General features: G+C 55.8%; 1 protein-coding gene across 1 annotated transcript; it reads left to right on the top strand.

Annotated features, from left to right (window-relative positions):
* Positions 1-356: 356 nt before the first annotated feature.
* Positions 357-13,617, top strand: MPZ (myelin protein zero). The gene is given in 6 exon segments (XM_073322556.2): positions 357-588; positions 7,415-7,581; positions 7,689-7,902; positions 9,642-9,777; positions 10,935-10,995; positions 11,587-13,617. Coding segments are annotated over 6 exon segments (948 nt in total). The 5' UTR covers positions 357-521; the 3' UTR covers positions 11,890-13,617.
* Positions 13,618-24,228: the final 10,611 nt, after the last annotated feature.

The raw sequence follows: 24,228 nt of genomic DNA, 5'->3' as shown, positions 1-24,228 counted from the left end.
GCCTGCCAGCCCTGCATGTGGCACAGCAGCAAAGAGGAGCGGAGGTGCTCAGGGTTGAAAATAGAGCTGGGCAGGTGATTTACCCCAGGGCTCCTCGCTTTGCTCTTTGCCGCCGATGGATCCAGCTGTTTCAGGGACTGAGATCTGTCTGACTGCCAGGGCTTGCCATGCTCCTGCCCTCTGGCTCGCACTGCATTCCTCCTGGGGGCTGCAGCGGCCCCTACGCGCCCGCCGAGAATGCTGCCTGACAAAGGTGGCTGTGTGCCCGCAGCGTGTTTACCACTCGCTCACACACACCAAACAAAATCCCCCTTTCAGTTTTGTTCCTCTCTCTCTCTCTTTCCCCCACCACCCCGGATGCCAGGCTCCCATTGGCCCGGGCGTTTTGCAGACCCTGCATCACCGAAGCACTGGCTGTTTTTAAACCCCAGGGCCGTTCTCCAGCCATCCTTCGGCGAGGAACTCTTGGTCCCACTGCTGGCTTGCCCATGCCTCTAGGAGTCATACAGTAACTGGAAGCCATGGGGTCCCAGGGCACTTCGGGGAGTGGGAGCCTCGTGCTGGTCGCTGCCCTGTTCTCTGCACTGGGTAAGTGACTTCTCCCATGGGGGCGGGGAGCCGTTCTCTCCCTGTCCCCACAGAGACCGGAGGGGTGGCGAGGCACATGGTGGGAGTGGGCCCTGCCCTGTGAGCTGCGTGTCTCGGTGGTAACCAGAAGACACGTGGGGATGGGAGGCTGTTGTGGAGCAGCCCCAGTGCCAGGGGTTCGGTTCATGGGGAGACGAGTTTTGTGACTGTTAGACTGGCAGTGGCTGCCCCTGGAAAACGGGGCAGGCTGGGCTGCACCTGCACCCTCTGCAGGAAGGTCCATGCTGCTGCTCCAGGAGCTGCTCATACAGCCGGCATTTCCCTTGCACTTTCCTCCCTGAGGATCCCAAAGTTTTTCCCAGGCCACAGGAACAGAACCCAGCTGCATGCAGCTCTGGGTGTCTCCTCAGCGCTGCCAGGGACCCAGCTGCCCTGTAATGAGGAGCATGTGCAAGGGAGCTGGAGACAAGGGGGTGACATTAGTGGGGAAGGTCTGGGTGGACAGAGCATTTCATGGGGTCTCTGGGGTCACAGGAGCCAGAGGTGGGGCTGGAGCAGGATTGCTCCAGGGACTGTTTGAAGCATTACATCTGCATCTCTATCCTTGAACTGCCTCGTTGCTTTGAGCCAATGACCCCCTGGCACATCTGGTTCCCATCTGTCCAGAGAGCCCTGCAGTCCTTGGGCAAAGATAGGAGGGAAGAATCCTGCACCGGCCCTGGGAGATGCCTCCTCCATCCCCAGTTGGGGGCTGAAGTAAGAGCCCACCTCTGGCTGGGGTATTGGCACAAACTGGGATGAATCCTCTGGCCTGTTTCATTCCATGCATTCCCACGTGGGACGGTTCCTGGCTCCTGTCACTGCATTTCCCACCAACCTCCCTCCTGTCCTGTGGGGCAGAGACAGGACCCGGCTGCTCAGAGCACTTGCTGCTGGGGGCAACTTCAGGGGCGCTTCCCTCTCCCTCTTCTTGGGCCCCTCGGCTGGGCCCGGGGGGGGGCTGCCATTGTCACGTCAGCACACATTTCTGTTCATTGGTAACAGACCCCATGTCTGTCAGGGGAGGGTGTAACAGGCTGACACATCCCGGACTGTAGCAGGCTCTCAGGGCCAGACTGGTAAAGGTATTTAGGTGCCTAGTCGGCATCAAGGTGTTTTTAAAAATCCCACAAGGCTTCTAAATCCCTGTAACAATCTGCCCCCTGCCTCCCCAGCAGTGACATGGCAGGCGCAGCATCCCAAGGCTCTCATGGCACCTCTCCTGTAGCTATCAGAGCATTGGAGCTGCTGCGCCAGAATGGACAGTACCTCCATATAGTTTTGTATCCCTTCTCCTGCCATGTGAGGTCAGATCGTTGGTGTATCTAGCCCCATGTCCTGCAGCTCCTTGGTCCAAGTCATCTGATATTACAAATAATATGTGAAGCTAGAACCAGTTCTTCTGCTGGGAATCAATGAATTTACAAATGTTACTAGACTGAACCAGGTTTCTATCCACTCCTGTCCTGCCTTCTGTGGTACCAGGGACTTTGGGCAGGCTTGCACAAGGTGATGGAAAAACCCACTCCTGACCCCAGCGTAATCAGTTTACACGCTGGAGCATGGAGTTTGCTCTCTCTGATTAACCCAATGGCCTGTGTCAGTCCTAGTCAGTGCAGAACCTGGTGGGGTTCTAGCCGCAGGGTGTGTCTTCCTAGCCAGCTCATGCAGCAGTGAGTTCCACAGGTCAATTTCTCCTATGATCCCATCTCCTTCATCAGGATTAGCTGCTCAGTTCCCATCTTCCTCCCAGGGCGATGGGAGGACAGGGAAGAGGCAGGCCCCCGACTCAGAGAACACCCCAGAGGTCAGCACCACAGTGCGCTCCTGCCAGCCCCCAACACACTGCCTACCATGTCCCTGGAGTGGCAACAGGCAGCTCCTCTGAACACACCCACCGCCACCTCCTGCCTTTACCCCAGAGCTAGGTTTGCCTTTGGGGTCTCTTTTCCTCGGGTCAGTTGGGGATATTTGGCTCTGTGTCTCTCAAGGCAGCATCAGGCTGCAGCCCAGTGGCCAGGGCCAGAGCCCAGGCAGGACGGCACCAGCCTCATTGGTTCCTTGCCCCTTAGTTCCTCCGCCAGCCCAGGCTCCAGTGCCAGCTTCCTGGAAGCCCTTTGGCTCAGACTGCAGCCTGGCTACCATGTGAATGAACCTGTGCTCCTTGCTCTCCCAACAGAGCAGGGGTTGGGGAGACCCATGTGGGAAGATCTCCCTCCCCCCACCCCTTGCTTTCCTCCTGTCCTGACAGCTCTAAGGCTCAGGGACAGCGGGCACAGCCCTGTGTCCTGCCAGAGCAGTGCCTGCCTGGAGATGGCACCAGGAGTTCCTGGCCATTCGGTGCGGGCCGTGCAGAGCAGAAGAGAACTCGCCCATGTCTAGCTGACCTTGGTCCCTGCCTGGGTTTGTGAATAACAGGCCAGACCCCTCACTGATGTGAGTCAGCCTTGCTCCATGGGCTGCCATTGGCACTAGGCTGAGTTACACCTGTCGTGAGTCCTTGAGGGAAAATTCACCATTGTCCTGTCCCTTGTGCTGCTGTTTACACCAGTGCACAGCGCCACCATGCTGGTGTGACAGCATTTACAGCCACTGTGCACTGGTGAAAATGCCCACACAAGGGACAGGGCAATGGGTCTAGTGGTGAGAGGAGGCAGCTGCCACCAGAACTCCCGGGTTCCATTCCTGGCTTTGACACTGATTTACTGTAGTCTTTGAAATGCACCCATCACAGCCTCCTGGCCCAAATGACACTGTCCCTTGGATCAGGAGAATGGTCCTGCCAAACCCCCACCCACCGAAAACCATGGCCCTGGAATGGCAAATGTCAGGGAGACGACCTCCCCCAGGGTTTAGCTGCACATAAACACTGCAATCCAACCCCACAGGTGTAGCGGACCAGGACAGCCCGCAGAGCCAGACTCTTCACCACCTCAGGGACTGCGAATTCGAGGGCCAGGCCTCACCTCTTCACAAGCTCATCCTCCCAGCCAGTCTGAGCTGTCTCCATGGCACAGGGGGCTCACTTTGGGCTTTGCAGAGCTTCCATCCTGCAAACTGGAAGCAGCTAAGAGGCCAGTGCAGTCTGGGCACCCCGTGTGATCCACTCTGTGCCTAATGCAGTAGCTGAAGCATCACAGAGGGAGCTGAGTGACCAACCTGCTCTGTAGCCTTGGGAGCAAGTCACCCCCTCCCACCCGACACACACACACACCCTGTGACTCAGTTTCCCCATCTGTGCAGTGACGATCCTGACCGCCTCCCAGGAGGATGCAAAGGTTTTGTCCCTAACATGTGCAGTGTTGGAGGTTCTCATTGGGCAGGGGCAGAACCAGCATGTTCTCTCCTACTGGGCAGCCTGGAACCTGCACTCTGGGGTTCAAGTGGCTCATCCCTTGGCTGTTCGCTCTCCTCTCCCCCTTGCTTGCTCTTTTCATCTCTCCCCCTCTCCTCCCGGGGGCCCAGCTGCACAGACACTAGCAGGTGCTGAGCAAGTCTGATGGCACCTTTCTCTGCTCATGTCCATGGCTAGCACACAAGCGGAAAGGGGAGTTAAATCCGCAGCCGCCATTTCTCTGAACACAGAAAGGCCTGGCTACCTGGTTGGTACCCACCACATTTGCTAAAGCACGTGTGCTGGCACTTCCCATTACCACTCTGCTGCTGCTGAGCTGCCAGGGAGCCCACTTAGCACAGCTGCTCGGCCACAGAGGGCTCCAGGTACGCCTGGGAGAAACACACCTTCTGTACTGCGTGGAGCACGAGTGCATCCAGCTAGAGCACACCTGACATGCTGCGTGGGGCACTACGCATCCGACGAAGTGGGCGTTCACCCACGAAAGCTCATGCTCCAATACGTCTGTTAGTCTATAAGGTACCACGGGACTCTTTGCCGCTTTGATGGGACACTAGTGCACCTAGGTAGGGCACACCTGCCGTGCTGCAGAGTTTGCATCCCCTCCCCTCCTCAGACCCAAAATGGCCCTTCTGTGGCACCGTCTGGAGAGGAAGTTCGCAGCCAGCCCCATGCGTCTGCCTCTGGCTTTGCGTCCCCTTAGCTCACAGGGGAATATAATTAGCTGCCCCCCCTTACCAGCTGTGAGGACCCAGCAATCTTCAGGGAACGGACGTTTTACTGCCAGAAAGCTCCTAAAGCACAAACTCAAGGAGAGCTGGGCTGGGTGGTACAGAGAGCAGCACAAGGCTGGCACTGCACACCTGGCAGACATGTCCCTGCTTCTCTTACTGCCTAGAGCTTCCTCTACCCATCAGCTGCGATGATTCTCTGCCCTTCCCCCAGACCTATGGCCCAATGGCTCAGTTTGTATTTGGTAGGATGCCACGACCCACCGGGTAAGGGATTCCCTTGGAGAGGCATCAGATAAGAGGCTTTCCTGAATGCCAGTCTCAGCCAGCCCTGAGCCAGCTGTGCTGGGTGCTTCTCGAGGCCCCTTCACGTCCCAGTCATTAGTGTATTTCTCCTCACAGCCCCCTGGGAGGCAGGGCAGGGCTCGTGCCCCCAGAGCTAGGAGAGGACAGGAGGGGAAGTGAAGCCCCACGAGCTGAGTGACTGGCCCAAGGTTAGGCAGGGAGCCCATAGCAGGGAAGGGAATCGAAGGCAGGTCTCCTATGTTAGTGCCCTGCCCATAGGGCCATCCTTCCGCTCCAACCAGTCCTTGTGGGAGGGAAGGGAGACATGGGCCTGGTGCGCCCCCCTGCACAGGGGCATTTCCCCACAGCGCTGGCCTGCCTGATCAGTGTAAGTGGGGCTGGGGAGTGCAGGGTCTGACCCCCCTTAGTCAGGGTGGGGCAGGTGATGTGAGGTGGGCCAGTGGCTGACAGGAGTGTCTGCGTTACCAGAGCACAGTACAGACTTCCAGCTCAGACATCTGGAGCTACAGCAGCACGACTCTCCCCACAAGCAGCCCCAGGGGCCCAGCCTGGCTCCCGGGCCCAGCTGCCCACAGCAGTGGCCTGGGAGCAATTGAGGGTCCTTTGGTTTCACAGACGCTTTCTGCCCCATCCTTGGCCTGTTAAATGCCATGGCTCCTGCCTGGCTGTGACCAGCTGCCAGCTCCCACCAGCTCCATCGGACAGGATCTGCTGCCTGTAGCGGGAGAGAGGAGCAACACTGAGTGCTGGCTGGGTCCAGCTCATGCAGAGGCACCGAACAGGGCCCAGCGGCTCTAAACCACCCTGCTAGGGTGCGTCCCACTGAGGGAAGGTGGTCGAGTCAGATCCTAGGAGAAGCCATGGCTAAAACCAGCAACAAGGGGCACCTGGCATCTGCAGTAGGGGAGAGGTGGAGCTTAGCTAGCACGCATCAGCTAAGCTCAGCTCCTCTCCTAGCCAAGATGAGCCCCAGACCAGGCCACAGCATGGCCTTGGCCTCCAGCCAGCACCTCAGCGTTGATGTGGGGGCAGGAGGCACCATCCCCCACAGGGCTGCACAAGGGAGCTGGAAGAGACACGGGGCGCAGAGGGCAGTGGCCCCTCTGGTGTCAGCCAGGGCATCCCCCGGCCTGGATGCAGCTGTGAATGGCCATCTAGCCAGTGGTACTGGTCCAGGCTGGACAGACATTCCTGAGAGGTGTCTGGCCCCCGCTGCTCTGTCTGGCCCAGGATTTCCCCTCAAGCCAGCAAGTGGGTGAGGCCCCAAGCCAGGGTGGAACAGCAGGGAAATCTCCCCCCACTGTCAGAAATGTCAGCTCGGGGGTGGACAAAAGCCTAGGCAAGTGCTTGTCTGGAGCACAATTCCCCCTTTGAGCTGCCAGCTCAGTGTCACCCAAGTGGCTCCAGCAGGCCCAGCAATGTTCTGGCCCCCGACCCAGAGCCCAGTGAGCCCGCCAAAGCCTCCTCCAGCAGAGCTGGGCCGGGCGGAGGGGAGGGGACCAGAACAAAGCCATACACAGTGGGGACAATGGGCCAGTGTCAGGTCCCAGCTCTTGTGTATTCTCCAAAATAGAACAAAGGGGCCTTTGCCCCCCAGCCGGTAGCATTGGCATGGGGCTCCGGCATGTTTCCAGCAAGCGCTGTGCCAAGGTGGGCACGCAGACTCCTGAGGGAGCAAGACACCTGCTGCCCTGGGAGTCAGGGCTGGCTGATCTCCTCTAGAGAAGTCGGAGCAACCGCACTGCAGAGGGGTTTCTGCTAACACCTCCACCTGGCACTAAGGATGGAAACCCCCCTAGACTCTCCATGCCCAGCACAGCACCGGGCATGCCACCGGTGACAGGAGATGGTGCTCCCATGTGGCATAGCCCTACACCACTGCACAAGGCACGGGGGCTATCGTAAAAGGGAGTCCCATGGGAGCTGCTAACATCTCCTTCCACTGCTGCTGGCCTGCACGCAGCCTGGACAGCCTCTGCCTGCCAGGAGAGGAGCTGTGTGACACATGGCACCACGCTTTGGCTCCACGTACAGGGGAAGGATCCCATTGTGGCTAAAGCACCAGCCTGGCATCCAGGCTATCCATGCTACAGTCATGGCTATGCCATGACCTGGCGACGTGAACTCGGGCAAGCCATTGTGCTCCCTGTGAGACAGAGACACCAAGGCCCCGGGCTGTGGCAGGGCTTCCCTGGGCTGGAAGGGAGAGAGAATTGTCATTTACTAGCCGGGACTCTCCATTGCTGGGTATTTTGCCCCTTCCCTGCCTACACATGCAGATGTGGGCAGGGTGCCTAGGGGCCTAACATACTCACACAGCAGTGGGCAGGGGCTGGCTCGGACCTGCTCCTAGGCAGCAGGGCTGGAATGACTCTTCGGCTTCGTCTCCCTGCAGTGCTGGCTCCAACCTGGGCCATCCACGTTTACACACACCGGGAGGTCCATGGCACGGTGGGAGACCAGGTCACCCTCGCCTGCAGCTTCTGGTCCAGCGAGTGGATCTCCGATGACATCTCCATCACCTGGCTGTTCCAGCCAGAGAGCGGCAAGGACACCATCTCAGTAAGAGGCTGGCGGCTCAGGAAGGCCCCTACGTCCATCCGTCCCATCCCCTAGGCTCTGCCCCGGCTTAGCTCGCATCCTCATCACTCGCTTTTGTCTTCCCCCAGATATTCCACTTCGTAAAAGGGCAGCCCTATGTCGATGAAGTGGGTGCCTTCAAGAATCGCATGGAGTGGGTGGGGGACCCACACCGCAAAGACGGCTCCATCATCATCCGCAACCTGGATTATACCGACAACGGCACCTTCACCTGCGACGTCAAGAACCCACCCGATATTGGCGGCAAGTCGTCTCAGGTCACCCTCTATGTCTTCGAAAAAGGTACGTCGGGGAGGAGCTCAGAGCGTGGCCCTGCCCCACTGAGATGTGGGAGCCTGATAACTTCCAGTCACACCATTAACACACTCCTCGCCTGCCCGTTATCTGGGTTGCCCCACACCAGATCCCACCCCAGACCTGCATGTGGCGCCACCCTGCCTCTCAACCCATACATGGTCCTGTCCTGCCCCTTCAACCCACACATGACCCCAACCTGCCCCTCAGACCCATAAGTGGCCTCGTGTTAAGCCAGTGGCAAGACTGGCAGCCACCTCGTCCATCCCCCCCATTTCTCACCCCACCACAGGCCTGGCTGCCTCAACACACCTGAGCAAGGAGTCCTGCAGTCACTGGCTGATGCTGCTACGGCAGAGGTGGGCAAACTACAACCCACAGGCCACATCCAGCCCACGGGATCCTTCTGTCCGGCCCCTGAGCTCCTGCCCCAGGAGGCTCGCCCCTGGCCCCTCCCCTGCTGTCCCCCCTCTCTTGCAGCCTCAGCTCGCTCTGCCGCTGGCGCAATGCTCTGGGCAGTGGGGCTGCGAGGTCCTGGGGCAGCACAGCTGCCGAGCCCGGCCAGACCCGGTGCTCTGTGCTGCATGGTGGCAGGTGGCGGCATGGCCCAGCTCCATCTGGGTGGCACAGCTATAGGACCGCCAGCCACCAGTGCTCCAGGCAGTGCGGTAAGGGGGCACGGAGCAGGGTGTGTTGGCGGAGGGCAGGGGAGTTCAGGGTGGTGGTCAGAGGGCACGGGTGTGAATAGGGGTTGGGGTGGGAACAGGGGGTTGAATGGGGGGCAGTCAGGAAGGATGGGGGGTTGAATGGGGCAGCAGGGGGCAGTCAGGGGCAGGGGTTCCAGGGGCTGTCAGGGAACAGGGGGGTTGGATGGGGCAGGGGTCCTGGGGGGGGCAGTCAGGAATGAGAGGAGGGGTTGGATGGGGTAGCAGGGGGCAGTTAGGGGCAGGGGTCCGGGGACGGTCAGGGGACAGGGAGCGGAGGTGTGTGGATGGGGCAGGGGTCCCAGGGGGCTGTCAGGGAATGGCGGGGGTGGATAGGAGGTGTGGACCGGGCCACAACCCCCTCCCCTAACTGGCCCTCCATACAATTTCCAAAACCCAATGCAGCCCTCAGGCCAAAAAGTTTGCCCGCCCCTGTGCTACAGGCTAATCTGCTGCCAGCCACTAGGAGCAGCACTGAGACCCCCAAATAACTCATCTGACCCAGTCGTGACACAGGAACCACCCCCAGGCAGTACCATGGGGGTCTGAACTGGAGCCATGTATCTCGGGCTGTCCCACCACCCCAGCTTTGAGCATGAGCAGCATTCCAGGTGTTCCTGTGTGTGCACTAATCCCAGCTGTGCCACCAACCTTGGGCAAGCCCCATCCCTTCGCTATGCCTCAGTTTCCCCTCCCACCCATTGTATATTCAGACTGTGAGCTCCCTGGAGACACTGTGTGTCTGTGCAGCATCTGACACAACGAGGGTCTGTTCTCAGTTGGGTCATTCAGTGCGATTGTACTACAGATAATAAATACGGCTAAGGAACCATGTTGAGGGCCCCGCCAAAGCCCCATGGGTTTCACAGATTTTAAGGCCAGAGGGCCTACCCTAGTCAGAGCTGCTGCAGAACCCAGGCCGGAGACCCTCCCCCAGGGCTTCCAGCCTCCAACCTCTCTATATGGTGGTTGAGCCAAAGTCCTAGGGCATGTGCCTTGGTAACAGGTCCCTCTCCTCCACAGTGCCCACCAGGTATGGTGTGGTCTTGGGGGCCGTCATCGGAGGAGTGCTGGGGTTGGTCATCCTCGTGGTGGTGACAGGCTATCTCATCAGGTATTGCTGGCTAAGGAGGCAGGCAACGCTGCAGAGGCAACTCAGGTAGGGATGGCTTAGAGAGAGTGCTGGAGGGACATGGGGTGTGCTGGGCTGGAGGGCTGGGAGATGGAGCATGGGGTGGAGCACTGTGCAGGGGGTGGAGGGGGAAGAGCTGTGCTGGGGGCTGCATGTTGGGCTGGCATCCCCTACGGGGTGTCTGCAGGGGGAAGGCTCAGGTGGCTAATTCGCTCACAGGATGGGTAATGGCAGGGCGGGGCGATCTCATCCTGGCTCCTGCTGCGATCTGCAGGGAAGCTATGGTGAGGCTGGTGTGAAGACAGCGGCTCCTTTCGGAAGCCCCCAGCTAGTTCAGAATCCAGCTGCCCGTGCTCTGCTCTGCATCACTTGGCAGGCTGGACACAAGCAAACAGTCTGCATTTGAATATGGCCAAATGTCAGTGTCTCCACATAGGAGCAAAAAATGCAGGCCATGCTTACAGGATAGGAGATTCTGCAAAAGATTTGGGGGTCGTGGCTCCCAGTGTGAGGCTGTGACCAAAAGGGCCACTGCAGTCCTTGGATACATCAACAGGGGAATATCAAGTTAGAGTCGGTCGGTTATTTCACCTTTCTGGTGTGACCGCTGCTGGAATCCTGCATCCATTTCAGGTGTCCACAATTCAAAAAGCATGTTGACAAACTGGAGAGGGGTCAGAAGAGAAGAGCCATGAGAATAATTAATGGTTTGGAAAACCTGCCTCCTAATGATAGATTCAAGGAGCTCAACCTATTTAGCTTAACAAAGAGAAACTTAAGGGGTGACTTGATCACAATCTGTAAGTACCTACATAGAGAACAAATATTTAATAACTGGCTCTTCAGTCTAGCAAAGGTCTAGCACAATCCAATGGCTGGAAGTTGAAGCTAGACAAATTCAGACTAGAAACAAGATGCAATTTTTTAACAATGAGGGTAATTAACCACTGGAAGAACTTACCAAAGGTCGTGGGGGATTCTCCATCACTAGTCATTTTTAAATTGAGATGGGATGTTTTCCTAAAAGCTGTGCTCTACTTCAAACAGGAATTAATTCAGGGAAGTCCTATGGTCTGTGTTATTCAGGAGGTCAGATTAGATGGTCACAATCTTCCCCTCTGACTGCGGAATCTATGAATTGGGCATCTTACAGGCAGTGCTGACCAATTTCTGTTCTCATTTAGTGCTATGGAGAAAGGCAAACTGCAGAGGTCAGCCAAGGATTCGTCAAAACGAGGCCGCCAGGTGAGCAGGAGAGAACATGACCGTGGGGGAAAGCGGGGAGGGAAGACTCATAGGCCAGCACTAACAGAGCTACTGCCAGCCCCAGATTTCAAAGGGAGTAAAGCACCTGGGTCCCCCTTTGCAGTCAGGGAAACACAAGCCCAGGGAGGAGCAGTGAGGTACACACGGGCAGCAGGAGGCAGGACTAGAACCCACCTATCTCAGCTCCCAGCTTCACACTCCAGCCCCACAAGGAAAACAGCGCAACCCTGGGAAGGAGAGAGGGAAGTAACCTGCTCTCCCTCAAGTCACTGGTAAATCTCCCGCTGCCGCCAATGGGACCCACAGAAAGGTCCCAAGTTAGGGCCTGATCCTGTGAGCTGCCCTTAGCACCCCACGGGCTCAGGGCCTGAGTGCCAGCGGGGCTGGAAGGAGGCTTACAGACCCAGGAAACGGCCCAGCACACTAAGGCCCCCACACTGCCCCGAGCCGGCCCTGACAGCGCTTGCTGCCAGTGTCTCCCCACACACTCAGGGGTGGAGCTTACCTATCAGCCACAGCCTCGCTGCCCCACTGCAGCTGCCAGCCTCACCGCTTTCCTTCCCCCTACAGCCCCCTGTCCTGTACGCCATGCTGGACCACAGCCGGAGCACCAAGTCTGCCAGCGAGAAGAAATCCAAGGGCGGCCTGGGCGAGTCTCGCAAGGACAAGAAATAGCGGTTAGCAGGCAGGGAAGGTACCCCCAAGGCGGGCGCCGAGTCCCCCCGCAGTTCAAAGGTTGTCATGACCATCGAGATGGAACTGAGGGGGGACGAGGCTGAGGCCACCAGCCTCAAACCTGCCGTCAAGTCCCCCAGCAAGAACAGCCTCAAAAACGCCCTGATGAACATCATCAAGATGGACTCGGAAAAATGATGAACGCCCCCAAACCGAGGAAAGGGGTGTCCTGCCCCTCCCCCTAGGCTTTCTGAGGGAGGGGGCCAGGATGCCTGCCCCACCATCCCCTCCTCCTGGCTTCACCTCTCCGCACTGGTCGGTCGGGCTGAGGGGCAGGGCTAGGCCATGGCACACCAGTGCGGGCTCCTCTCTCTAGGCTCAACTGCAGAGGTTACATGAACCCCAGTGCAGAGCAGCTGCATGTAGGATCTTTGAGGAGACCAGAGGCAAGCCGGGATGGGGGCGTCAGCCCCTTCCGGCACCGCAGGCGAGACACTGCCAGGCAGAATCACGCGCCCCTGCTAAGATAGCTAGGGTGAGGGCAGTGCCAATCCCATCAGCAGGCGCCTGGTTGGCGAGAGGTGCCAGGTTGCTCCTGCCCTGGGGCTGTGTGAGGATGAGGGTGGGAGTTGCCCTGGTGGGTCTGCGTGCACCGCACATGGCCACAGGCCGGCCAGGTGACACGAAGGCCTGGGACAGAGCAGAGGAGACGGCCCCAGGGGAGAAGGGTGCTGCCAGCGGGGCATCTCTCACCCTGGCCCCGACTCCTCCGGGGCCTGCCCCTGCCCTCAGTCTGGGGGACCCTACAAGGATTTGGGTGTGGTCCTTGGACAGGGTCCTCACAGAAATGGCCGCCCAATGCCCCGGCCTGAGAGACCGGACTCCCAGCAGCCGCTGAGCCTGACGAGACATGGAAGCCACGAGGACGGGATAGCCGGGGCCCCTCTTCCCTGACATGAGGCCCCTGTATATGGTACCTTCCACTGCGTGAACATCTGTAAAAATCCCTCCCCCGCCCGGCACCCCGGGCACAGGTGTAATTTTTTATTTGAAGATACAATCAGTGACTCTGGGATTCAGCAGGATGGTTTAACCCCCACCTCCCCAGGGGCTTCCCTTGAGCAGGGGCAGCTAGGGGCACCTGCTAGTCCCACCCCAGTGCCTGCCAGCATCTGCCCTCCCACCCCCCTGCACTGCGATGTCTGCCCCGTGGCCCCTGCTCCCTGCCCCACAGCCCACATGGGAGTTACACCATCCTGGGACACCCCCAGCCCCCCGGCTCCAAACCCTCAGTGATGGACGGGTTTTCACCTTGGATTCGTCCCTTTTGCTCTTTCGTCCCTTCTTGCCATTTTCTCGTCTCTTCCTGGGATGTGACTGAGCACAAATGATGTCACACGGTGACCCTCCCTCCCTCGCTCCCTCCAGGTCTCTCCGCTCCTGCCCTGCCCATTTTTGGATTAACCCCTGTCGTGAGGATGGACTCGGTAACCCCCTTGTGCCCCTGGGGCCCCTCGCCAGCAGCCAAAGGCTCCTGGGGTAGGCGATACTGCCTCAAGACCAGGAGGTGCCACAACATTGAGGACCCCCTGCCCAGGCTGCTGCTGGGACCCCCATCTCCTGTGGCCTCCTCTCTGCCCCAAAGCTGGGCTGCCCTTCCCCGAAAGACAAGCCAGGGCTGGCTGTGCCCTCAGGGCCAGGCCATCGGGTCACTCTGGGTGTATGTGGATACAGCAGTATCTATGGCAGGCTGTGTGCACGTGCTGTGCAGATAACGTCCGTCCATGAGGAGCTGTTCTAAACCACTAAACTGCAGCTGTGTGTGTCCAGTGAAGCGCGGTGTATTTTCTACGTTCTGTACATTCCCCTGAGCAACAAAGACACCATTAAACCCTTAATAAAAACTGACATTTCTAGGACCAAAAAGACAGACAAATAGGCTGGGCTTGTTATCCCTCATCCCCCGCCGTGGGTCGAGTGGCCTTTGCCACAGATCAGCCATGGGCAAGAGGAGGCCGGCTGGCTTAGTCAAAAGCATGCCACACAGCCTCAGCCCTGCCCGAGTGGGACCCCATGGAGGGGCGAGCAGGGAATTCAGTCCTTGGCCTCCCTGCTCTGGAAGGAGCCCTTTAGGGCCTGACACCGTGCTGGGAATTTTGCCTTTGACCCACATAGGCCCTGGAGTTGGCCATTAGCACCACTGGAGTTTTGTGACACGGACAATTATTTCCTAGGAAACCAAAGAACACCCCAGCTCATGCTGCTGCCCAAATGAGCCACCCAGTGGCACAACTTTGGGTTGCTACCAGCTTGGGCTGGACTTGGACCCAGTGATGCAAGGGCTGTGGCCCCTGAGCCCTCCCCCAGTCAGGGTCTAGACAGATGTGACATGGCTTTCCTCTAGATCTGTCATCATGTGCCATTGGGACTCTGTCCCCTTCCCTGGCTGGCTCACTGACCCTGTGCCCAGTGTGTCGTGCTGGGAATTGTTCACCCACCCTGAGAGTGCAACCCTGTCTGGATAACACCCGCATAGCGCCCAGCCACGAGGACAGGATAGCCATTGAGTTGTGTCCTTACCGCAGCTTTTGTCACAACGCAACAGGATGGCACCTAGATTTGTGTCCATCACATCCACGCTGCCAGCCCAGGGCATTCTGGGAAAATCTGGGCCGCTATCCTATAGTGCCTTAGCAGGGTGAGGGCTGCCCAGAGGACATGCACACAGAGTAGCACCCAAGCAGCGCAGTAGGGGATGCCCCACTGCATGGTTTGCTGGGAGGAGGAGGAAGCATGTCCAAGCCAGTTCCAGGGGCCCTGGGGGCGGGGTGTCCCAGCTACCCTGCAAAATATCATTGTGCCAAACTGGTGACATGCCACCCAAACCACCAGCGAGGGCTACATGTGGTCACTTGCCCTGGCTACTCCATGAATGGCGTCTGGACACAAATCCTTTCCCGAGCCACCCACGCTGTTAGCCAGTTACAAACTCAGCGACAAGTTGGAGCCAGAAGCTGCTGAGCTCAGATCTCTGCCAGGCTCCGGGGGACACAATACTTGTGGCTGGAATATCGCAGGGGAAGACTGGCACAGCCAAGCAGAGCCTGGGCAAGGGCATGAAGGAGCCCATCCCCAGTCTTCTCCTCCCAATCCCATGGGGGAGCCTGAACAGCCGGCTGGGAGAGGCAGCTGTGGATGTAGCAGGGCAGACGGATGCGGAAGGATCTGTCTGTGCTGGCTCCCTTCACAGCTGGCTCTGACTACTCCCTTGGGGCCAGGCAGTCCCCTGTGCAGGGAACTCAGGACACTGCCCCAGCTGATGCTCCCAAGGTTTCCATTTTCAAAAGGGGCACAGGGGTTGCATCGCTCATGGGAAGTAATAGTCAATGGTCATGGGAAGGGCAGGGCAAGGAGCCCTTCACGCACGAGGACTCTTCCCCCACATCATGCACAGGAGGGGAGAGCAGCATGAGGTGAAGCTCAGTTGCAGCTTTTTCCTTCCAGGTTTGAAGGGTATGATGCCAAGAAGGGGTCAGTTGACCCACCCTGCTCCCGTTGGTCCCACAGTGGGGTTAGCAGGGGAACTGGACAGCCTGCAAGAGCCACTGCAGCCCCTCAGTACCCTCTCACCCCATCCACTCCTGCTGTGGGTCCCCATGTCATATCTGCCTAGTCCCTGAGGGGGGCATGTCCAGCCCTGCCGTTACCTGTGGCCCCCAGCCGAGCACTGGGGCCCGGGTGTGAATAGGCACACTGGATCCCAGGGCTTGGGGCTGTGTGCCTTGGGTTCATGGCATCTCCATTCCCCGCGTCTTGTGCAGTCATTTGCACCAGATCTGGCAGCACTCTGCCCCACTGGGCCCTGGTGCACACAACGGCACAGCGGGCAGGGCAGCAGCGAATCAGGGGTCCCCAAGAGCAAGGCCAGAAGGGGCTGCTCGGTTCACCCTGGCTGAGCTCAGGCCTAGTACCGGCCAGAGAGCCTCACCCTGGGACTCCTGCTTCCAGCCCAGTGACTAGTGGGCTTGCGTTCCTCTGAGCTGGGTGACCTTCTCTGAGCCCAGGATGGGGGGGTGGGATGTGTCGGGGGGGGGCCTGGAGACACCTAAACTCCAGAAGAACCCCTTTCCAAGCCTCCTGCCCCCTGGAGCTACTCCCATGGTGCTCTGTGCCCAGCCCCTGGAGCCTAGCCCAGGGGCTGGCTCATATACTCTCCCTGCACAGAGAATCTCTCTGGGTGCCTACCTGCCCAGGAGCCCAGCCCAGAGGGGCAAGGTTGGGCTCATGAGGGGTGAATTGCTCTGGTCCCAGGGACTGTAGGCTTCCAATCACCCACTCTCTGCAGTAGGTATGACTCCCATTCGCCATGTGCACCCCATAGAAAGGGAGTGGGGGCTAGTGGTTAGAGCAGAGGACTGGGCTCCACGTCCTCTCTATGTGCCTTAGTTTCCCCAGGCGGTGCTGCAGAGCTTCACTAGGGTTAGCAAAACGATTGGAGGCCTCTGGTTAAAGATCATGAGGAAGGGCCATGGATCAGTATGGACTGGGAAACTGAGGTACGTGGTCTGCCCAAAGTCACACAATGGCCATTTAAGCAGGGTGAGGCAGGGCAGGGCAGGGCAGGGCAGCACTTGGCTGGGATGGATGAGAAATGCAGACACCTTTCTAGGTCATTTCTGCTTCACCATCACCCTTCACCTTGCTTTTCCTGGCTCCCGGGGCTCTCTGGGGGGATGCTGGCCGGCACTATTGGTACTGCAGAGCGGTTTAACCAGAGCTGGGGCCTTGTCCTTCCTGCCAGACTTGCTTACTGTAAAAAGGTAAATTAGCATAAACAGGTTCATTTCAAAACCTTAGCCTGCTAGAGGACTGGATGCAGTCTCAGCTCCGGATCTCAGCAGGCTGGGGCTGGTCAGTATCTGGTCTAAGGCTGTAGGAAGTGTTGCCAGTAGCCCTCTCCTCCTGGGGTCAGGCCTGAGCTCAGGTCCTAGGGGGCACTGTGCATATCCAGGTACCTTAGCTTCACCCTGCCTCAGAGAACAAGGGGATGTTCAGGGATACCCGATTTTAAACCAACAAAGGGAAATACTACTTCACAATGCACAATAACCTTTGGAATCCTCTGCCACAAGTTATCACTGAGGCCAAGAGTTAGCAGAGAATTCAAGAAAGCATTGGATGTTTTTATAACAACCCCCTTGGGTGGGTCACCTTCCAGGACTGAATTTATGGCCTGTGGATCTAAAAGTATGAGCCTCTATGGGTAAAGGATGGGCTTCATAAGCTTAAAGGCAGCAGCAGCCGCCTCCGGTTTCACTCACAGCAGAGATTCAGCCTTTCCGCTTCATATGAAGAATGCAGCGTATCTTTCCCAAGCTTCTGTAAGCGGGGGAATAGTCCCGCTATTGTGGGGAACATTCCTGGCTTCTGCATAACCCCGATGAGGTGGGCTAGTGAAAGGATCTGAGTCCTCGCTCCCACTCCCTTTACCCAGTGGCCTCCCTGCCCTTGAGGACTCCCCGTCCACTCTCCCATCTGGCAGAATCCTCGTAACCCCAACAACGCTGGGCCCAGGATTCCTGGGGGGCTCGACCCCCCAACCCTGCTGCGGTCACCTAGGACAGGGGCTAGGGTGTCCCCACTCCGAGGTACTCTCTCTGCACTGGGCACTTCTCTGACCCACTGATTATTACATACAATTTAAAGCAAATGCAAGTTATTTAATCAACAATTAATTTTAAAAAGAATAAGGGGAAATGGGAAAGGTTAAAGGAAACACATCACCCCGCTCTGTGGCAGGGAACATCACAAACAGTGTCTCTGGAACGTCAGGGCAGTTCCCAGACTGTTCCTTGTAAGTCCCAGGCCTCCTTCTCAGGCCCTGGCTGCGCTGCAGGGATGCTGTGGGTTGGACACTCGCTCTGGTGGTGGCCACAAGCTCTCAGGCTCTAAGTGGTAGGACCCTTCTTCCTGGTGTTACCCCTGCCCTGTTGGGGTTACGATCCAAGTCTGGCCTGCAGAGCCTCTTGGCTGAGGGGCCTCCCTGTGCTGGACCCGCTGCCCAGGGTCCCCCTCGCTTTCCCCAGCTACTCACCGCACCCAGCTCCGGACTGCTCCAGCCCCAGCTCCACCACTCTGTCTCTGCTGCTTTGCCTCCAGCTCCCTGGGCTGCTTCTTTGGCCCCCCTGCCTCTGGTTGCTGCAGCTCTGCTCCCAGGACAGGTCTGCTCCGCAGGCTGCTTCTGTGACTCTGCTCCCAGCACTGACCTGCTTCCCAGGCTGCTTCTCTGGCCCCTCTGGCTCTGGTTGCTGCAGCTCTGCTCCCAGGACAGGCTCTGCTCTCTCTGGGCTGCTTTTCTGGTCCCTCTGGATCTGGCCCAGCTCTGCTCCCCAGCTCAGCTCAGGCCCCTGCTATCTCCTTAGCTCGGCCCCACTTTGTCTGACCCAGTCAAATCCAGCTCACACAGAGGACGGGGCCTCCTGACTCCTGATTAGCCTGCCAGCCCTGTCATTCAGGCTGACCTGGACATTGGCCTCTCCCCATTGTTCCTAGGGGCTGTCAGTCTCAGGGTCCTGATTCCCCATCGACCCTTCCCCTTTGATTACTGGGAGCTAGCAACTAAAACACACCCACTGAATGTTAGTAAGGGGGCAACAGTCCCCTTACACTTACGGCACTTAGGCTGTGGGTAAAAACTGAATTTCCTGGGACTCTTCAACTAAATCTCTTACTCAGTTTATGAGCTAAATCTTGTTTAAAATGTGATGTTCAAGAAAAAATGTCTGCAGAAGCTCACCTTTTTTGTACTGTTTATTAACCAAAGGCTGCTCTGTGTCCTTCACACTTTCATGTAGTTATGACTCATGGCAAACTAGCCACGAACGTACATTGGAGAGATTAGGTTGTAATTAAGCAAAGTTATTGATGATTCCCCCCCAACTTTCTTGTTATATTCACAATTTTCCCTTACTCAGAATAGCTGCGTTTTCCCAAAAAGCCTTAATTACAACCTCATACGCCCAGCTCGCTGCACAGACAGTAACACTGCACAGGTGCACATGTTGCTGAGGTTGTCGTTCCTGCTTTGTATTGTACCGTGGGGATTGCTGAGCAAAGAGTTGATTTTTGGGTTTGGTGGCTGATATGAAAAATAAAATAAAATAAAATAAATTATTTCAGGTCAACCCAAAACTGAAACCTTTTGGTTTTGCTCACTGAAATAAAAAAAATGAAAAATAAAAATATAACGAATAAATTGCTTCAGGCTGAATAAAACATTTTGTTCAACTAGCAACTTTTGGGAGGGGTCATTTAGTTTTCAGGTGCATTTTTACACTTTTCTAAAAATTAATCGAGCTAAATTTTGGACTTTTGGGGGGGGATTAGTTTTTTTAATTATTATTTACCCCAAAAATGATTTGCCCAAATCTGCAAAGTTTCAGTCACCCTGAGACTGCATTTTCTGGCAAATGAACTGTTTGTCTGAAAAATGTCAGGCAGCTCTAATTGCAGGGAGCTGATTGTGAGTTGGAGGGTGTTCCCTTATCGACAGGAGACAGAAGGAAGGCTCCAGTGGAGGTGTGCAGGCAGTTGTTGTCAGTGGAAATGTACTGTGTGGGCACTAGGGCCTGGCTAAGAGATGACCCATCACTTGTCCTCAAGGTATATGTTGAGGGGATCGCGCTTACCCAACCTGAAGCCGTAAAACAAAGCTTTTGTACTTGGACTTGTCTAGGTAGCAAGAACAGCCAGTATTATAACAGTAATAGTAACTGCTGGGGTACAGCCTTCAGCCAACCTTGGACTACTGGACTTGGGATAATCCGCCCTCTGGGTGGTTCACTCAATAACTGTCTGCTGTGGGGCGGGAGGAGGTATTGTCTCATGATCTCTGTGTGTATATAATGTCTGCTGCAGTTTCCACGGTATGCATCCGATGAAGTGAGCTGTAGCTCACGAAAGCTCATGCTCAAATAAATTGGTTAGTCTCTAAGGTGCCACAAGTCCTCCTTTTCTTTTTGCAAATACAGACTAACACGGCTGTTACTCTGAGACCTGTCTGCTGTGGGGTTCCGGCACCTCCCTCTCAAGCAGCTGATGCTGTCTACGGACCGGATGCTAAACCAGGGGTTCTCACAAGAAATGTTTTGGTGGCCTCAGAGTACGGCCACCAACTCTTGTTGGTGGCCACTCTGACAATTTTTCCGAAAATACTTGATTAACTTTAGGAAAAATAAATAAATATGCACATATCCACGTCCAAATCATTGTCATTTATCTATGTAGGGTTGTTTTTCAGACTCAGTAATAAAAATAATGTACAGTTGTCTCTGTTTTTTACTGGACCTTAACAGAATAGAAACAAAATAAGGTGTTTTGCACATTCTTGTCTTTTTTACTGTTGTTTCTTTTGCTTTTTTGGCTGCTTTTTTTTTTTTCTTTTAGACTTGCTAGCTAGTAAGGCTGCTGCTATGAAAAGTGATATTTGTATATTTGTATGTATCACTTTTCACAGCAGTAGACTTGCTAGCTAGCAGGGAGGCAATGAAAAGTTGTATTAAAAAACATACAAATATCGCTTTTCACAGCAGACTTACGCAGCCCCGGCAAGCCTGGGGACAAATTAAGCCATGGATGGAGAGGTGAGTAGGGAGGCAGTGGAGGCCAGGGGCGATGAGGTGAGCCCAGCTTGGGGATGGAGCCTGAAACCCTGCGGCCGGAGCCTGGCGCTGCCACCCCAGGTCTGAAGCTAGAAGCCCAAACCCCACCACCCTGGGGAAGGTGAGGAATTCACACCAGCTGCCTAGTCCTCTGGCATTTGTGGCTCCAGAGGAAGGCAGGGACCAAACCCTGCTGACAGCCCCAGGGGAGGAGCCACTGCTTCCTCCCCCCACCCCCCATCACTGCCCAGGAGGCTGTGACCATAAGAAAAGCCTCTGAACTCAATGGACCAATGCTCTGAGCCACTCTGGCAACCCCCATCTCCCTGTGAACCATCTTTCACTTGAGAAACCTCAGTAACTTTCATCACCATGCCATTTTTGATAGGTGCCACATCCCCACCCATAAATCAGAAGCCCATGTAGGACCACAAGTCCCGCCTTCTCCCACCCCCTCTTGTCCAGTGAGAAACTAGCATTGGCCCAGGAGTTCCCCTTCCCCCTTCCTACAGTGAAGTGGCATCATTTGGGGGCTGGGCTGCATGTGCTGTTGACTGGCCATTTTCAAAACGTCTTTGAGAAGGCTGGGTTAGTGTATGTGATGCTCTGTACCTTGTGGGAACACCCTGCACTCCGATGTTCATCCTTATAAAATGATTGTGTGGTATCCAGTGCAAAGTTTGTCATGTTGGGTGTTTTTGGAAGGCTCATTATGCACTGAGCATGGTTGTTACAGCGATGTTATAGTAATTGTTACAGTAATGTTATAGTTAGGTTATAATTTCATGTATGTAGTTATGAGTCTGAAAATGTATCCTCATGGCTTAAAATAAGCCCAGGAAAAAACTGTCCAAGAGCAGAGGTTCACACCTCATCAGGGCATGTATGGGACAAACCCAGCCCAGCCTCACAGGAACAAAGGACACTGGCCTAAGCAGCAACAAAGGATCTGTTGGACTCTCGAGTGAGGCACCCCCCTTCCTCTGGTCAGTTTGGGTCTGCGATGATGTAATGCTCACCTGACTCTGAAGGGCAGGGGGAGCAAAGCCAAGAGGGAAGAAAGAACATGATAAAAGGGAGAGATGTTTGTCATGCTCGTTCTCTCTCTTCCACCTACATCCACAGACACCACAACCACCCAGCGACTGAAGCGCTGATCAAAGGGGAGAGCCTGGCTGAAGGGCAACCAGCCAGCCTGTGGTAAGAAGCATCTAAGTTTATAAGGGCCCTGAAAGAGTTAAGATCAGCTTAGAATGCGTTTTGCTTTTATTTCATTTGATCAAATCTGACTTGTTATGCTTTGACTTATAATCACTTAAAATTTATCTTTGTAGTTAATAAATGTTGTTTGTTTGTTTGTTTATTCTACCTGAAGCAGTGTGTTTGGTTTGAAGCATGTAAGACTCCTCTTGGGATAACAAGCCTTGTACATATCAATTTCTTTGTTAAACTGACAAACTCATGTAGGTTTGCAGTGTCCAGTGTGCTTAACTGGACACTGCAAAATGGAGGTTCCTAGGGTGGTGTCTGGGACTAGAGATATTGGCTAGTGTCATTCGGTTGCACAATCCAAGGAGCAGCTTACATGCCAGAGGCTGTGCGTGAACAGCCCAGGAGTGGGGGTTCTCACAGCAGGGCAGGATAAGGCTGGCTCCCAGAGTCCAGGACTGGAGTGACCTAGCAGATCACTGGTCCAGATAACACCAGAGGGGAACATCACAGGGTGCGTGTGCTGTTGACTGGCCATTTTCAAAAGATCTTTGAGGAGGCTGGGTTAGTATAATTGTGATCCTCCCCGCTGTTAGCTCAGATGCAAACACAGGCCTGACATGAGGTGGGCAGCACTGGCCTCACATCTCTTGCAACTGCACAAAGTAAAAATTGGAAGAGTTTGTGCCTTTGCCTCCCTTTCTCAGAGGGCAGGTTCGGCAGAGGATACAGGAGGCTGGTTTCAGAGCTGCATGAAACTAGTTACAGAGAAATTAAAAAATATTCCCAAGGAAAAAACACAGAAGAAAAAGGCCCTTTACCCCCAGGAGAAGCATAGTGCTAACTTTATGCCATACAATATCAGGGTTGGAAAGGACGTCAGGAGGTCATCTAGTTCAACCCCCTGCTCAAAGCAGGACCAATCCCCAATTTTTGCCCCAGATCCCTAAATGGCCAATGCTCAAACCACTGAGCTATTCCTCCCCGCATGCTGCCTGATAGTGGGGTAAAAACTCACCCCTTTCCTCAAGCCGATCAGGGCAGGCCTATGACCCAGAGCACATGTGTGTAACTTAGGCTCTGATCCTACATACATGTTCAGCTTAATTTTGGGTGTGTGAGTGAGCAGGTCCCTCTGAAATCACTTGTCTTTACTGCAGAGTTAACTCGAGTTCTCCGGCGGGTGTTCCCCCTAACCTGAGTCTTGTCCACACACACAAACCCCTCACTCGAGTGTGCTGCTTTTAACTGGAGTTGGCTGGGCCATCGGGGGTACAGGCGACGGCTCGTGTGGGCACAACTAGTCAGCAGCTAACACAACCACTCTAGTGTGGATGCAGACCAGCTCCACTCGAGTGCTGCTAGTCCTCCAGCACCTTCCTACAATTCCCCTGTGGGCCCAGCAAGGACAGACAAGTTCTCCCCTAGTTCACTGGGAAAGAATCCACAGAGCAGCAGCTCACAGCAGCGCTAAGAACCAGGGGATGTGCCCCCAGGAGCCATAGCGCCTCACAGGAGCACCAATGTGGACACAGCAGCTGGAGGGTTACTGCACAGTGGGGCTGCTCTCACGTGAGCTGGGCTGACTCGAGTCGAGTCATCGGAGCATAGGGAGCTCGAGTTAACTGTGCCCTGAAGACAGACCCTGTGTGTGTGGGTATGTGTGTGTGCTCACCTGTGTGTGTCTGTGCATGTGAATTGGAAACCAAACTACTTTAGTACACAGACCCGCCCCTCCCAGGCTGGAGGCCCCCTTGCATCCCTGACCCTGGTGCTTCCCTGTGACTGTTAATGGGCTTAATCAGTAACATCCCAAAGGGCTCTTGCTTGTGCAAAACCAAAGCTATATCCTTAGAAGAACAGAAGTTTTCACAGGTCTGTGCGGTGAGACTGGGGCTGCAGAAAGAGTCTGCCTCACCCCCTTCCTTTCTCTCTCCCTCACACACACACAGAGGTACCAGCTGACACACAAACGTCTGCTGTTGACTAGAAGTGTCAGAGCTGCACGATTTTCCATTGACAAAGTGCTTCCTGCAACCCCCTGCCCTCTTCACACACCCCACCCCCTCACTCCAGCTGAGCACTCCTGCCAACACAAGATTGCTTGTTGACTCCACTCAGCAGTTACCACCCACGAAAACCAGCTGTGCTATCTAACCAGGCCATAGGATCTGGTATCTTCAGTTCCCAGATATAAATCATAGGGTCTGGTCCCTCTTCCTTTTCTTTCCACATTTTACAGTTTACAGTAGCTCTTTGCAGGGCTACTTTACTGTATCATGTCTCCGGAAGGGAAATGTTCACTCTGTGGGCCGGACTGGGAAGCAGGACTCCTGGGCTTTTCTATTCCCAGTTCTGCAAGCAACTTTCTGTGCGACCTTGGGCAAGACACATCCCTGCTCTGTGCCTCAGTTTCCCCACCTGCGTAATGGGAATAACAGTCTCCCCTTCCTGCTGCGAGTGGGGAGTTATGCTACTCCAGGAGAAAGCCGCTCTCGACGCATGCAGCTCAGAGCAACAGCACAGCTGGAAGAGAGGACTTCATGGCATGAAGCTGGTGGGCACAGAAAGTGTGGCTCACAACCTGCGGGGAGGGAGGGACAGAGACCTAGGAGTGGGGCAGCATTGCTGGCAGGGAAGAGGCAGGGCACAAAAGAGAGGGGTCTCT

Source organism: Lepidochelys kempii, chromosome 24, assembly GCF_965140285.1.
Source record: "Lepidochelys kempii isolate rLepKem1 chromosome 24, rLepKem1.hap1, whole genome shotgun sequence".
NCBI lineage: Eukaryota > Metazoa > Chordata > Testudines > Cheloniidae > Lepidochelys > Lepidochelys kempii.
Note: the sequence above shows the minus strand (reverse complement) of the source record. Positions and strands in the feature narration are given on the sequence as shown.